General features: G+C 42.6%; 1 protein-coding gene across 1 annotated transcript in view; it reads right to left on the reverse strand.

The window, feature by feature from the left end:
* The window catches only part of KREMEN1 (kringle containing transmembrane protein 1), a 68,514-nt gene that overhangs the window by 44,860 nt on the left and 6,837 nt on the right, over positions 1–16,817 (reverse strand). Inside the window, exon 2 of the mRNA XM_021703466.1 lies at positions 4,126–4,288. Coding sequence (XP_021559141.1) covers positions 4,126–4,288 — 163 coding nt within the window. The remainder of the gene's footprint in view (positions 1–4,125; positions 4,289–16,817) is intronic.

Here is a 16,817-nt window from a genome sequence, read left to right on the forward strand (position 1 = left end):
ATAATGGTAACACTACAAGAACAAATTCATGCACTCTGACATATACTTCAGAGTTTGGGGGCGGGGGCTCTGTGTGGTGAACAAAGCTGATATAATTTCACAAAGATTCATGACAGTGTAACCAGGACAATTAACCACAGAACAAATCATGCCAAGCAGCATTAGCACTTAAGTGTTGTCACACCCATGGCTGAGAGCACAGGTGCTCGCAATACTGTGGATAAGAATGTGAACGGGCCCAGGGGCGCCTGGGTGGCTCAGTCGGTCAAGCGTCTGACTTCGGCTCAGGTCATCGGAGCCTCAGCTGGCTCTGTGCTCAGTGGGGAGTCTGCTTCTCCCTCTCTCTCTCCCCCTCCCCCTGCCTGTGCTCTCTCTCTCTCTCTCTCTCTCATATAAATTAAAAAAAAAAAAAATCTTTACATAAAAAAAAAGAATGCGAATGGATACACATGGTCAGGATGGCAATTTGGCAGTTAGAGCCAAAGGCCCAAAACATATGCAAAACCCCTTTACCAGGCAATTTCTCCTTTAGTACTTTATTTTAAGTCAATCTCCGCTTACAAAGATGTTCACCACAGCATTTTTATAATACAAAAAAGTTATAAACAACACTTAAGGATTGGTTAAGTAAATATGTTATATCCATATAAGGGAATGATAAGCGGCTAGTAAAAATGCGGTGTAGAGACACATTAATTAATATAAAAAGATATCCACATGTCTTGTTAGGTTTTTTTTTTTTTAAAGGTAGTTCAAAAACACGATGGGTGACACAATCCTATCATTTGAAAAGATGTATTCAGGCGAGGATACACATCAAACCCTTGAAAGTATCTCTGGAGAATGGGACTATCAGTAACTTATTTTTTCTTTTCTGTTTCTCTTTATTTTCCTACTTCTTCTACAATGAACACTGATTGTGTAATTTTTAAACAATAAAATAAAATTCACATAATACAGACTCCACTGACAAGCTTTCACCAGCATCAGGCTAGTTGGCACATGCTTGACAGAAATGGGTCCTATTCCTCCCTCAAAATACTAACTTCTCAGAAAATTCTGAAGAAAGCTAAGCCAAAGAGTTTCAGTCAGAACATGCAATCCTGTGATCCTGGTACCAACTTCTGATGCAGCAGTAATATTTTTTAAAGGTTTACTTCACATTTCTAAAATGCCCTTGAAGGTCTTTTCAACTCAAGGGTGCCATGACAATAATGGGCCGTCCTGCTGAAACAGACCCCAAAATGGCAAGGGCTACCACACACACAGAAAAGCCTTGCCTCCAAGCTCCCTTTCTTTCGACTCAAAACACTGGAAACCTGACACTCCGGTTAGGCCGGAAATGGGCATAAAGACCCTGCAGTGGGAGCTTTGGAGCCACCCCTATGGGGCATGAGAGGGATAAGCCTATTGTGCGGCCCAGAAGATAAGCCGCCCTGAAGCACAAAGGGTCCTTTCATTTTTTTGTGCCCAAAGGCAGGTGCCAGCGCCAACTCTGCTCTTCCCTGTCCCTCTGCCTTCCCCTCTCATCCAGATCCCTCGAGCCTGGAGAAGTGCATTCCCATCACTCGCCATCTCCCAGACATCTCCACTGCGATGGATCTGGCACCCGAGCACAAGACAAACATGGTGTCGGGTGTCAGCTGAGAAATCAAAGCAGGAGAACTTGTACAAAGCCCTTCTTTAAACAGTATTTCACTGTCATCTTCCTCCCTCTATTCAGTGTCCAACTTTGATGTAGTATTTGGTAAAGATGCTAGAAAACAACTGTTTATTATCAGTGTCAAAACCATTCTGAAAAGCATGAGAATAGCTTAATAAAGAAGAAGCGAATGCATCTTGGATTTCGCTGCAGTGCTTAAAAAAAAAAAAGCCTGGACTCGCTGATGTGATAATAATCAACATTTCGGCCTCCCTTTTTTCTGAAGCAGAAACTGGTAGTTCAGGTCTGGTACATTCCATCAAGTCAAAGGAGAGGCTGCTGCTGGCCAGGGCTGAGGAGGAAGGTGCCCCCCCCCCCCCACCGCCCCCAGCTCTCCCAGTGGAGAACCACCTGCATTTCTGGGAGCCTGGGTAGGGCTGGGTGCTAATCAATGAGAAAAGACTTTTTCATATAAATTAAAACTCTTTGGAAATTTAAAATTCACCTTAAAGTCAGACTTAAACCTAGGAGTTCTTCTGAGAAGTCGTGCTTGATAGAAAGCAACAGAATAATAGCACAAACTAGTAGCCCACACTCAAGAGACACTTTGGAATGAGAATATAAGTAACTACTGTAAAAACAAACAAAAAACCCTTCCAAACACTGGTTTCTCTTCCTAAATATTCTTCCCAACCCAACCCAACTCTTTCTATGAGTAGCAAAAGGGAAGGAAATAAACCAGAAATGGAGTGGGGTTAATTTCCTTAATTATGCAAAAAAGGCTTTAAAATGAATATGTATAACTCTGAAAATAAAATGTAAAAGAATGACTTAACGAGCATGTGTAACTTTAACAATAAAATGCAAGAGACAGCAAAATGTGAAGTAACACAAATTGTTACCTCTGGGAAATGGGGCTTGCTGAGGATTTTAGGGGAAAAGATGTCAAAAGATGACCTTATTTAAGCAATATTTATCTGTAGTTTTTGAGAATTTTTTTGGAAAAGCTTTTAACATTTTTATAATAACAACTAAAAAATAATCCAACAGCCACGGTGGGGGAATGGCCAGTTGGAACAAATTAGAACAGAGGTGATGGAAAGAGCTGTAGGCACAGGGATAACCTGGATGACAGGCATCCACAAGGGTCCTGGAGTGTTAGTAAAGGTACACAGGGAGAGCAAAAGGTGAACAGCGTGGCCCATGCAATGCAGGTATGAATATGTTGGCTCAGCAGGGTCGAGAGTGCCACGGCTGAGATTCCAACATACTGGTAGAACCAGGGACATAGCATGTGACTCAAAGTGTAGCTCAGTGAACACTTCTCCCTGTCCTGATGGCTCAAGAGGCTGCCTTTGCATCTGTCCTAATAATAACTAAATTCGACACAGTGCTGAACCATGAGTCACATTATCAGGATCTTGAGAAGAAATAGCTTAAATGTAGCTATAACCAAAAGTGCTTAGAATCTTTCTTTGCGGGGCGCCTGGGTGGCTCAGTTGGTTAAGCGACTGCCTTCGGCTCAGGTCATGATCCTGGAGTCCCTGGATCGAGTCCCGCATCGGGCTCCCTGCTCGGCAGGGGGTCTGCTTCTCCCTCTGACCCTCCCCCCTTCTCATGTGCTCTCTCTCATTCTCTCTGTCTCAAATAAATAAATAAAATCTTTAAAAAAAAAAAAAAAAAGAATCTTTCTTTGCTCTTGTCCCTATAGACCAGTGATTCTTAACTTGTTTTGGATCACCTATAACTTTGAGAATCTGATCAAAGCCATGGATCATCTCTGTGGAAAATCTCTCTCTCTCTCTCTCATATAAATTAAAAAAAAAAAAATCTTTACATAAAAAAAAAGAATGCGAATGGATACACATGGTCAGGATGGCAATTTGGCAATTAGAGCCAAAGGACCTGAAGCACCTTGGATCTCAGGTGAAGAGCCCCTGTCAGGGTCAGACAGGAGGTTAAGACCAAAGAAACACCTCATTCTATGGAGAGGAAGGACACGGCACAAATCTGATGGTTACAGCTGCTCTCAGAGCAAGGCTATCCTGGGCTGGCGGGAGGTGGGATAATGTAGGACAGCTTCCTTTGCTCAGAAGCAGAGGGTGGTCTGGGCCACAGATGGTGCTCTGCTTGACCACCACATTCACAGGAGCTTAAAAAGCTTTGCTATCTATATAGTGTCCACTGGTGGCAGGGCCAACTAAGAAAGCCCTTCCCAAGAAACATGTAAGTGATCAGACAGGAAAGCAGAGCTCTGAAAACTTGTACCAAAGCAACCGGAGTTGAAAAGAGTGGAAGACTGTGTATGTGTATGTGTGTGGCAAGGTGTGGGAGGAAGATTTTTAAAATAGTAACAAGAAAGGCCTTCTGAGTCAGCTAAAAGAAGACAAAGAAGCTTCCTGTAGTTGTGAGCAAGGCTGGAAGGGACTGGAAAAGAAGGCCAAAGATTTTTTTTTCTAAAACACTGTGTGGCCCCATCTTACCTGCAGTAGTTATGCTCGCCTAGGCCCCCCTCCCCGTTGGGGTATTTCAGAGTGTTGTATGGATGCTGGAAAGTCTCGTTCCAGAACAGGCATGGCTTCCCTCCTTGTAGTGCTGTCCAGTTCTGCGTTCCCCTATAATCTGCACCATTGGCTGTGAAACATTCTAGGAGAAAGAAAAGACAGAGCAAACTGATTTTCTGGCAACATCCACAGTCTCCTCCCTCTCTGGTTGATGTTTTATTTGTTTCGTTTGGACCCAGCTGGAAATGGAGAGTGTCTTGCTAGATCCTGGATGCCAAGAAGTTAACATTGCTAGGGCTGAGTAAATCTGAAATGCAGTCCCCTTCAAATGCTAGGCTAGTCTTGGCACTAGCTTGTCTACAGACACTTTACAGACATTTTCCCCCTAAAGTGTATAGATCTCAACTCGGATAGAAACAGGGAGCCAAAATGTATTGAAGCCCATGAAGGGACCCAGGAAACCCCCAAATCTGGGAATAGTTGGTAACAACCATCACAAGGAATTCTGGGTGCTCGGAGGGGGTCACTGGTCTCGCCAGTGTCTCTGTGTGGTAACTAGAACCAGGTCACCAGCTGTAAGTGAGCTCTCCCCTACAGTCTGAAAGGCTGCACTGACACTTGGATTTAATAAGACCATCGGATACAGCAACGCTTTGGAATCCCAATCACACAAGTCTGGGAATGACTCACATTCCCTGGTAATGAAGAACAGTCCTCCCCATGCCATTTGAGATAGAGATGCAATGGAACAGACAGTCGAGAGGAGGGAGCAGGGGCCAAGTTGGCATTTTCTCTCACCTCTTTCCGAAATTCCTCCCTACAAGACACACTGAACATCGTCTCAGGTCCGTTTAATAAAATGACAAAATCCTTGCAGGTGCAACAATGTGCTTCTAAAATCTGCTTCTCAGACTCTGGGGGGATGGGAAATGAGGCTGATAGGATTTCCCCCCACATATTGCATGCATTAAATTCACAGAGGTTCATGAGAAAGGCACAGTACAAAGAGTAATTTTTAAAAATTAGCTTACTTGAAACTGACAGAAATACTTCAAACACTTCTTGAAGATGTATCACTAGGAACCTGACGATCTGGGGGAGTAACACTGACATTCTCAGCTTGCTTGCTTTCCTTCCCCTGGCATGCACTGACCTCTAACTTCCGGTATGAAGGACTCTTAGCACTGTCTCCTGTTGCAGGGCATGTGCCTGCTCCAGCCTAAGAATGTGAACAACATGAATGCATCTACATTCTAGGAGCTACTTCTTTTAATATTTAAAATCTATCCACAGACCATCTCTCTTCCTGTACTCCCTTCCTCCCACTATCTGGGCCTTTTTTAAATCTGGAATAGCACGGTTCATGGTTTTATGGACAGCCAAAATAACCTGGAATTCCAGGCTGTACAGAACATCATAGCAATTTATCATGTTTGGTGTGACATTCATATGTTTACAGTCAGTGCAACGACCAAACACTCTGCCTAGAGTGTGCATAAATACAAAAGGTCAAAGGTAATTCAAGGAGGCAGCTCAGTGTAGCATAAAATACACTGAACCGAGAAGCTAAGCTTTGGTTTCTTTTTCTTTTCTCTTAAGATTTTATTTATTTATTTGACAGAGAGAGAGACAGCGAGAGAGGGAACACAAGCAGGGAGAGCAGGAGAGGGAGCAGCAGGCTTCCTGCCGAGCAGGGAGCCCGATGTGGGGCCCAGTCCCAGGACCCTGGGATCATGACCTGAGCCAAAGGCAGACGCTTAACCGACTGAGCCACCCAGGTGCCCCTAAGCTTTGGTTTCTTGTGCTGGACCTACTGCTGGCTAGCTGTGCGACCTTGGACGAATCACTGTCATCCATGGCACCACTAGCGCTTACGTGGTGTTTCACCATGTGCCAAGCTCTGCTCTAAATGCTTTACAAATATCAACTCCCCACCAACCTGGTGGGGAGGTCCCTCAATATCCCATTTTACAGATGGGGCAACTGGGGCACTCAACCACCCTCTACAGGGCCTCTAATAGGACCTCTTCAGGTCATCCTTGCTTTCCCTGTCCTCTCCCTCACCACACTTTCCACTCATCAGCAAGTCCTGTTGACTTTCTTAAAATATATACCCTGAAACTGCCCTCTCCTCTCCATCTTGGGTGCCACTTTAGTCCCGTTCACCATCAGAGGACAGTATAGCCTCGTTCAGGACTCACAGCCTCCATTTCTGCGCTCAAAGTTCCCAGGAAAATGTGAGCGCTGGGAACAAAACCCACACCCTTCATCCTTGCCTGCTAAGCCCCAGGCCTGCCCTCTCACCGCACCCTGAGCTCTTCTCCTAGTCACTTGCCATGCTCCTGCCACACTGGTCTGCTTCTAATTCCATAAACACACCATGCTATTTCCTGCCCAAAATGTTCTTCCCCTAATATCTCCCAGTGCAGACTACATGTTACCATCTCAGAAAACCTATCCCTACCATCTCCACTCCTAGTTTTCTGCCTTTTGCCTGTTTGCTTCATAGCATTTATTATCACTAGAAATATATATGATCTGCTAGACAGGAAGAGAGAGAGCGTGTGTGTGTGTGTGTGTGTGTGTGTGTGTGTACCAAACCCTATCCTGACTCCAGGGATAGAGTGGGACCTGGAAACCTGTATTTCTAAAAATCTGCCTAGGTTAAGTAATTTGGCTTGGGAACCACTAGACTAGATGATTCTAAGAGCATCAAGCCAATCTTCTGCCAATTGCTAGAATTTTAATTGCTATGTGCTGATACATCTTTTTCTCCTACCACAAGTGGTTGAGGACAGGCCCAGGAGCCAGAAATGCCGGCCAACCAATGGAAGGCCTTAGCCATAGACAGCAATTTGCAGGACAGTGGGGTCAGTGTTCTCAGAGGCTCAGATGACTTGATTTGTAACACAAAAGAATGTGGTGGCCATCCACACCTGTCAGTCCTCGTGAATGGGGATGAGGAGGCATCTGAGAGAGGGAATGGCAAAATGCAGGCCTGTTTGCTTCAGTCTGCTTCTCCTAGACCCAAATCTTATTCTCAGTTGCATTAGGGAAACTGAGGCAGTGTACCACATTTTATGATTAGTTTTTTAATGGATTTGCCCAGTGCATATCAATTATGGAGAAAAACAAGAAAAACAAACTTGAACATTCTGGATCAAAGTGACGTGCGCATCTTGATTTCATCAGAATATCAGGGCAGGTAATGAGGACCCCTCCTGCCTTATTGTCTACTGCTATAAAACTGACATAAGCTCTGACTAGATAAACAAGAAATGGCTTAAACCAATAAGAAATAAAATACCACACGGCCAGCTATAGATTTAGGCATTCAGCGAAAGGGAACGAGCAAAGGTGATCGATCTCATGTCTAGCATATCATTAATTAATCCATTCAACAAATATTTATTCAGTACATACTATGTGTCTGGCACTGTTCACAGCGCTGGGGCTACACTGGTGAACACTGCAGTCACGGAGCTCCTAACAAACCAGTCAAATTCACATCAGGTAGTGAGGAACGCTGTAAGGAAAAACGGAGTGAGGGGATGGAGACTGAATGGTGGGGGTTCTTTTTTAGGGAGGGTGGGCCAGAAAAGGCCTGGAGAGGAGGAGGCATCTGAGCAGAGATGTGGTCAAAAGGAGGAAACAAAACCATGTAAACCACGTGGGGAGAGCGGTACTGGCAATGGGCACAGCAAATAGAAGACCCGTGGGGGGGGCGCCTGGGTGGCTCAGTTGGTTAAGCGACTGCCTTCGGCTCAGGTCATGATCCTGGGGTCCTGGGATCAAGCCCCGTATCGGGCTCCCTGCTCCGAGGGGAGCCTGCTTCTCCCTCTCCTTCCCACTTGTGCTCTCTTGCTGTCTCTCTCTCAAATAAATAAATAAAATCTTTAAAAAAAAAAAAAAAAAAAAGAAGACCCGTGGGGGCCCCAGTGTGCTTGGCAGGTTTGGGAACTAAAAGGCAGCTCCTCTAACCGGGATTAGGGTGAGTGGGTGGGAAGTGAAGAGGAGGGGGAGGAGAGAGGCAAGGCCAGGACATACAAGGTCTAGAGTGTTATATAAATCAGATTTTGGCTTTTGTTCTAACTGTGAGGGGAAGCCAGTGGAGGGTTCTGAGCAGAGAAATGACATGATCTGACTTATCTTTTAGAAAAACTGTCTAGCTGCTGGGTGGAGGAAGAACTCTGGAGGGGAGGAACTCCTCGGGGAGATCAGTCAGGTGGTTACAGCAGAAAGATGGGCTAGAAAGGGTGCCCTGGGCCAGGCTGGAGGCCAAAAGGTGGTGAGAAGTAACCACATTCTGGATGTGCTTTGAAGGCAGATCCAAAAGTATTTGCTGAGAGCAAGAGGAGTCGAGCATAGCACATGGGCCCGAGCGGAGACACCATTTACTACAGCGGGGAGGACACAAGAGGGACAGAGTACCTTGGGTGGAACCAGGGCTTGGCTGTGGATCGGTTAAGTCTGAGACACCTTTCAGAACACTGGGTGGAGACATACAGGAAGCAGATGGCTTGTTGAGCCTGGAGCTGAGGAAAGAGGCCGAGCGAGGCTGGAGCTAGAAATGTGCAGTGACGGCACAGATGCGTGGGGAGAACAGGAGTACTGCAGGTGGAGAGAGAAGACATCTGGGGCTGAGTCCGGGGGCCCTGCAACACTTCAGGCATGGAAGAGGAGGGCCTGGCACTGATGAGTGAGAAAGTGCGCCCGGGGAGGTGGGAGAAAAGCTACGAAAGTGTGTGCGTCTCAGAAGTCAAGGGAGAAGGTGTCCTGAGCAGGAAGGAAGAATAAACTGTGAACACCGAGGAAACTTCATTTCCTCATTTTCTCTGGCCAGATCCCAATTATCTCACAGAATTCATCTGTTTGACCCTCTCCATCAGAAAGCTCCGAATGTTTTGTTGTGGGGATTGAATGAAAACAGCCCTTACGTTAAACATAAGCCTGACAGAAATTTAGTAATACAGCAGAAAATTTCTTCGATGAGGCTGGCATCAAAGCACCCAGAGCACTAATTCCACCCTTCTAAGTTGGTAATTCCTTATCTTTCCCCCCATCACCAAAATCCTCCAAAGTATGGCATATGACATTTATTTTTAAAACTGGAGATGCTAATTTTATTGAAATTCCCTTGCCAATAAGTGGAATCACATCAGGGTAATCAAATCCCTGGTTGAGAATCTTGAGCAAATGGTTTTGTGCCAACCAACATTTTCTGTAGGACCTGCTACCGTATGAAGGCCTGGAGGTTAATTTCCATGGTAGTAAGATCTGTAGGTAAAGACTCCGCGTTTGGGTGAAAGCTCAATACTCCTTCACTGCTAATAAAAGCTAGCTGGAGCTTTCTCTCATAAAGCTATTATTGTTCGTTATGCTTAGAATTTCGAAGGGTTGGATATAAAGAAAAGACCTGATGCCATATATATTCTAAACTTTCATATTTATACCTTAAAATCCATAGGATCTCACATGTTCACAGGCTGTATGTAAAAGTATTTGAAGATTTCGATAATTTAGAGGCATGAGCTGTAGAAGACCTAGAAATACTTCCAAAAAATATTTTCTACAATTCTCAAAGTCAGTTCACCTGTTGGACAATTGCTTGAAAAATAGGGACCCGCTCCCCAGACAAATACTACACAACATCTACAATTTCAGAAGTGCTCATGGAACCCCTTAAGCCCTTCCATGTAGCCCCAAGATCCATTAAGTCTAAGGACCCCCTAAATAAGTGATATCTACAGAATACACAGACACACACACATACACACAAAGAAATTTATAGGACTGAATATTTAATTTCAAGGGTTATGAAATAGTTTAAATCAAATACTTAAATAGTTAAATACTGTTCTGCACGAAAAGCTTTTAGCAGCAATGTGGTAGAGCATGGAAAGTGTAGTTAGGGGCTGGGCCCAGAGTTGGCCTGTGGTTTACAAGCTACAGGCACTCAGCTAACCTCTTTGAGCCTCAGTTTCCTCACTTGTAAAATGGGGGATTAGGTTAACTACAGTTCAGGGCAACGGGAAGATTTGGAGGATGTGCAAGTAAAATGCCTAGCACACAGCAGGTGCCCAATAAATTATTACTATGTAATTATAATGTTTTTTTTTAAATATTTTATTTATTTATTTATTTGACAGAGAGAGAGTGAGAGCACAAGCCAGGAGACAGAGGGAGAAGCAGGTTCCTCGCTGAGCGGGGAGCCTGACATGGGACTCGATCCCAGGACCCTGGGATCATGACCTGAGCTGAAGGCAGACGCTTAACCAACTGAGCCACTCAGGCGCCCCTATAATGTTTTTTAAATAGTCAAATTTATTATAAATCTGAGATATCATGATCATATATTTCATTCTGGTCCATAAAAATAGTTATCTATAAAAGGCAATTATAACATGAACAGATAGGCATATCATCCTGTTTTAATTCTTTTTTTTTTTTAAGATTTTATTTATTTATTTGTCAGAGAGACAGAGAGAGAACGGCAGGCAGAAGCAGACTCCATGCTGAGCAGGGAGCGTGACATGGACTCGATCCCAGGACCCTGGGATCACGACCTGAGCTGAAGGCAGATGCTTAACCAACTGAGCCACCCAGGCGTCCCTACAATTCTGTTTAAAGTTATCAGGCTACCATCAGGATAGAAAATATATATGGTGTAAGCCCTGTGATGAATCCAAGCATTCAGTGAATAAGGGGTGAGGAAAAAAAAAGGTTTAATGGAGCAAATAGATTTTTCTTAATCAAAATTTCAACTGTGTGATGAAGCATCTTTGTTTATATGTTCTAATGAATCATAGAATCAATATCTGTACTTGGGGCATCCGACTCCTGGTTTGGCTCAGGTCATGATCTCAGGGTCATGAGATCGAGCCCCCAGTTGGCTCCATGCTCAGCAGGGAGTCTGCTGGAGATTCTCTCTCCCTCTACCCCACCCCCTGCTCGCACATGCAAGCACTCTCTCTCAAAGTAAATAAATAAATCTTTAAAAAGAAATGTTTGTACTTATTTTAAGCGAGGAAAATGCCAAGTTAATAGAATCCCAGGCAATTAACTCTGCCAGCTTGTACACGCACAGCATTTTTAAAGTTCACGTTTAAAACTCTTAATGAGACGTTCTCTTAAAATAATTAAAACTTAACATATATGAGACAGTGGTAGGAAAGCAGCAGTTAATCGAAAAGCCATTCTATTTCTTGACAAGATTTAATAAAGTTGAAGAATATGTTCTCAATGAGGCTCTGTAACTAGGTCATTCCTAATTACACTATTTGTCTCAAACCATACTATTGAGAAACAGAAAAATGTTCTCATACTGAGTCTAGAATATTCCTAGTTTTCCGGTGGAATTACTAGTTGGATCTCTAGCCACGATGTCTGTGACAGTCACTGTTTTTAATCAATCAAAGTTAAGTGTCCTATGTAGGACCACTCAGCATCTCTTGTGATTCTATGTTGGACGAATTCACTTGGTTTTGATCCAGTTTGGAATCAACGTGAATCAATAAACACTAAATTCAATTATGGCATCTTAAAATAAGACAACAGAAAACATTTTCCAATGGGAATATCTTCTGTTCCTTTAAATATGTCTCTAAAATTTGGTAAGTGGGTAGAATTATAGAAATACAAGGCTTAGGTGGAAAAGGCTCCTTTTAATATCTAGAGGACAACACAATAGTGTTGTTAAATGTCTGCTCAGCACACCTCCTACTCTGCTGGGTTTCTGGTACAGATTGGTGTCCAGTGGGAACTTGTGGGTACATCTTCAAAGCTCCTGCTCCTGGGAAAAATGCCTTTTGCACACAGACACTCAAAAGCACAACAGGAATGCTTATTTCAGTTATGCGCAACCCTGAAGTAAAGAGTAAAGAGACACATGACTGTGGGAAGGCAGTTCCCAACATGGCTGAGGTAAGAGCAGTGATTCCCACAATCATTTAGACTTAGGTTATCGGATCTAGACTAGAGAGAGGATAATTTGGAGAAGGGGGTCCTCAGTATATATAGTATGTACAAGAAATCACTGGAATAAAGAGGAAAGGACATCAGATGTGGTTTGAGCAAATCACCTGGACACTTGGGGTCTGTTTCTTCACCTGTGAAACAATGGGGTTTGAGACAGATGGTCTCAGTGTCCCCTTACTCTAAACTCAAATTTCAAGATTATATCAAAATGGAACTGAAGTTCAAAAGTCCATGTGACTGGAGAGTACTGATGGCTCAAAATCTCTTCCAAGCTTAAAATTCTCTAATTTTGGGGTGCCTGGCTGGCTCGGTTGGTAGAGCATGTGACTCTGGATCTTGCAGTTGTGAGTTCAAGCCCCACGATGGGTGTAGAAATTACTTAAAAATGAAGTCTTATAAATATACAATAAAATTCTCTAATTCTACATGTTTCCCTAATGGAAGTGACAATTCTATGGTAAAAAAAAAAAAAAAAAAAAAAACAAAACCCCAAAAAGGCCCAAAAAAAAAAAAAAAAAAAAAAAAAAAAAAATTTTATTGAAAAAAAAAAAAAAAAAAAAAAAACCTCACCTCCGATGTGGGCCCTGAATCCATCAAAGAGGTACTTAAGCACTCTTTTTGCTTAGAAAAAAAACCAAACAAACACATCTTCAACAAATAAATTACAAAGAAAAAAGAAAAAGAGGGGAATCTTATAGGTTAATAGAGACTCTTGTCACATCCCCTAAATATACCTTGCTTAGATCCCGAGTTAAATTGTAAAACAACCATTGAGACAACTGGGAGAATTTGAACACTGATTACTGACTGGATATTTAATAACATTAAGGAATTATTGTTAGTTTTTCTAAGCATGATGATGGTAATGGTACTGTTACTATGTTTTTGAAAAGAGTTCTTATCATTTCGAAAGACATACTAAGATACTTATAGATGAGAAGATATATCTGAGATCTATTACAAAATAATCTAGTTGGGGAGATGAAGCAGTACAAATGAAATAATATTGGCCATCGTTGATCATCATGGAAGCTGGGAGATGGATACACGGGGCTTCCCTACATTCTTCTATTTTTGCATGTAAATTTCCCATAATAAAAATTTGTTAAAGGATACCTTGAAAACATGCTGTTTTATAATTAATTTACCTTAGTTTCTTTTCAAAAACTATAAACAAACTCAATCAGCTGAAATTCAGTCATCTAAATTCAAGATAGACATTCACATATCATGTTCTTGGGCTATGTATTAACAGTTGAAATGACCACAGAACAAGCTGTACTTTTGCCCAAAGTAGAATTACCATAAAAAGAATCACTCTAATTTTTTTTAAAGGTATCGGTTTTTTCATTAAAAAATCTTTTAGGTCTTTCTTCTCATTCAAGGAAACAGTGTCCTTAAGAACAGTCATGGAAGAAAAGAAATATGCCTCTCAAAGTTACTTTACCTGAAGAATTTATATTTTTGGAAGGAGGTTTTGAGGTCTTCTATTTGAATCTCCAGTTTATTTATCTCTACTAATAGATGAAATATTTAATTACTTAAAAGACTATTCCAAGAAAACTGAACGTACTGTAAGCATAAGACCAGAGGTTTAAGTTCAGAAGACCCATGAAAACATTTCAGAGAGGACTCCTTATTGTTATATAAAAATTTGAAAAACAACCCAGAATGCAGTGCTGTTTGGGTCCCAACCACTCTTTTCCCATCTGGCTCTCATCGTAAATATGCTCCACTCCTACCCAGGTGGACCCACTGGAAAACATGTCACGGTTGCCACTGTGAAGGACATGTGTTTCTGCCAGGAACAGTCACCATGAATACGCAGTAGTGCTTGAGGAATTTAAAGCAAGTATGCAGTGGTGCTTTAGGATATTAAAAAAAAAACATACCATCATCAAATTGAAGACCAAAAGATAGCTTCTGAGAAAGAACCTAGCTCTATCACATATACAGAGATGAGGCCAAGCCTCGGTGAAAGAACGAACGGACACACTCAGACAGAGGTCGCCAGCTCAGAAGAACTTTAGTTTCGTGAATTAACCATGGATTTTACTGCCAATGCCACCAGAACAGATTCTACTGCACTTTGGTGATGGCACCTTTCTTGATATAATATTTGAATACAAATGGGTTTACTTCAATCTTGAAATGAAATTTCACACTAGACATAGTTTTCACATGAGGCAACAGGAAGCTTCTGATGTTTTAAAGCTCAAAATCCAGTTCTCTGATGGCAGGAACTTAGTGCCTTACGAATCAACTCTAAAGGAAACAAAAACAAGACAAAAAGATGGAACACTATTTGAAAGGTGTCTAGAACAGACAGCACTGCTGCAGAAACTGGGGGCTCTAAAACAAGTCCCACGGTACAGGCTGCCACAGCCTGGTCAGACTTGATCACCTTGAACTGGAACTGCTCAAGAAGCACCTGTCCCTGCTTCCACTAGCCCATGAGTTTCTCGAGCATCTCACTCATCTTTATATCTGCAGTAAGTACAGACCACTCAGAACGTGACTGGCAAATGTTAGCTGAATGAGGGAAGCAGGTATATGGGAGAACTGGTGTGAAAATGCATTACAGACATATTGAGTGCCCTGGTTCCCTCACCAACGGATGCCTCTAGGCTAGCAATCATGACTTACCTAGGAATGACCTGTGAGAATATGAGAAGTTCCAGGAAAGCAGGTAAATCACGTACTTGAAAATCAAATACTTGCTATTTAAACCAGAGGAATCTGCTATTAAAAGGAAATCTATGGTGAAGCCATTTGTAATAGGGAATAATCAACCCCCATTATAATGAAAATATACATTTTTTTATTCTGAGTTTGCTTTAAGCAAGAGGCACCTGGCACAAATCCACACACTGCCTCACCATCTCTTGACCAACCCTATTTCACGCTGTCTGAACCTCTCAATCAGTATAAAAGGAGATAAAACAAACTGATATAATCCAGCTTCTAGACAAGTTTCATCAGTATTGCCTGTGCCCTATTGTTAATTTCAGATAGCAAGAAAGTTCCCATATAATAGAGCCCTGGAGGGCAGCCAACACTCCACGGAAGCCAGGCTGTGGGCTATTTAGCTTCCCTTGGTTGATACGGGATGGCCAAATAATACAAGAATTCTTGAGTTGGGAACTGATTAGCAGGTCGACAGCATATCCCTAAAGTACATCTTTAAAGTAAAACCTAAAGCAACAAAGTTGTAGTCTTTTATGAATTGGCACAGGGATGAGTCCTAGTCAGAGATGCTGGGCATACAGTAGGCATGTGATAGGCACTTGTTAGTTGGTCCCAAGATAAAAACATGATTCAAGTGACAAGTTTCAGACGTTCTGGCCAGGGAGACAGTTTTGGGTGGAAGGAAAGATTCAGTGTAGCACTAACTTATAAACAAAAACAAGCAAAAGCTGTCATGTCTAGCCAGCCAGAGCAATAAGGGTAGATGGTGACCACAGATTGATTTCATAGTCAAAGGTATAAAGTTTCACAGATCTAGAGTAGAGTTGCCAGATTTAGCAAATGAAAATATAGGATGTCAGTTAAATTTGAATGTCAGATAAACGACAAAAGCTCTTTTAAGCTAAGTATGCCTAAATACTCCATGAGACAGACTTAATACACACAAAAATTATTCATTATCTGACATTTGAATTTAACTGAATGTCCGGTATTTAATCTGGCAATCATACTCCAGGGAGAGTAGAAACACGTTGACTCTCAAATGTCCTTATTCCACTTAGGTTTCCAAATCACTGTCCACAGAAATGCTTACTTGGGAACTCAGATATGGATAATGAAGAATCTACATTCTTAAGAGTGAAACAAGATGTTGATCAGAGATGCCTTCTCCTAGGTCACGGCGATAGGAAGGAAAAAAGAATAATACAATTAGGATGGGGTTTCTCAACCGCGGCACTATTAACATTTGGAGCCAAACAGTTCATTGGTGGGGGGGAGCTGTCCTGTGCATTGAAAGATGTTCAGCAGTATCCCTGGCCTCTACCCGCTAGATGCCAGTAGAATATCCTACCCCCAACCGTACCCCACCCTGAGTTGTGACAATCAAAAATGTTTCCAGATAATAAGAGGCACCTGGGTGCTCAGTTGGTTAAGTATCCCACTCATGATTTTGGCTCAGGCTCTGCACTCAGTGGGGAGTCTGCTTGGGATTCTCTCTCTCTCCCTTTCCCCCCTCCCCCCACTCACGATTTCTCCCTCACACTCTCTCTCTCTCAAATAAAATAAATAAATCTTTAGGGGAGCCTGGGTGGCTCAGTAAGTTAAGCACTTGACTCTTGATTTCAGCTCAGGTCAAGATCTCAGAATCGTTGAGACTGAGCCCGGAGTGGGGGCCCAGCGTGGAGCCTGCTCAAGATTCTCTCTCTCCCTCTGGCTCTTCCCTGCTCTCATTCTCTATTAAAAAAAAAAAAAGGTTTCCAGATATTGCCAAATGTCCCCTGGGGGCAAGATCTCCTCCAGATGAAACCACTGAATGAGATGAAATGGTCAAATAAACAGAAAGTGTCCTATCCATTAACAAGTGGTCACATAACAAAAGATTCTTCTCAAGGGAGAAATTCTCAGCTCACCCTGGGCCCCCTTAAGCCCGTAATAAGGATGAGAGGCCTACTCATTTCAGCTAAGACAATCAACAACCCTTCATCTGCCACAAGCGCTAGAGTAGA

This window comes from Neomonachus schauinslandi, chromosome 14 (assembly GCF_002201575.2).
Source record: "Neomonachus schauinslandi chromosome 14, ASM220157v2, whole genome shotgun sequence".
Taxonomy (NCBI): domain Eukaryota; kingdom Metazoa; phylum Chordata; class Mammalia; order Carnivora; family Phocidae; genus Neomonachus; species Neomonachus schauinslandi.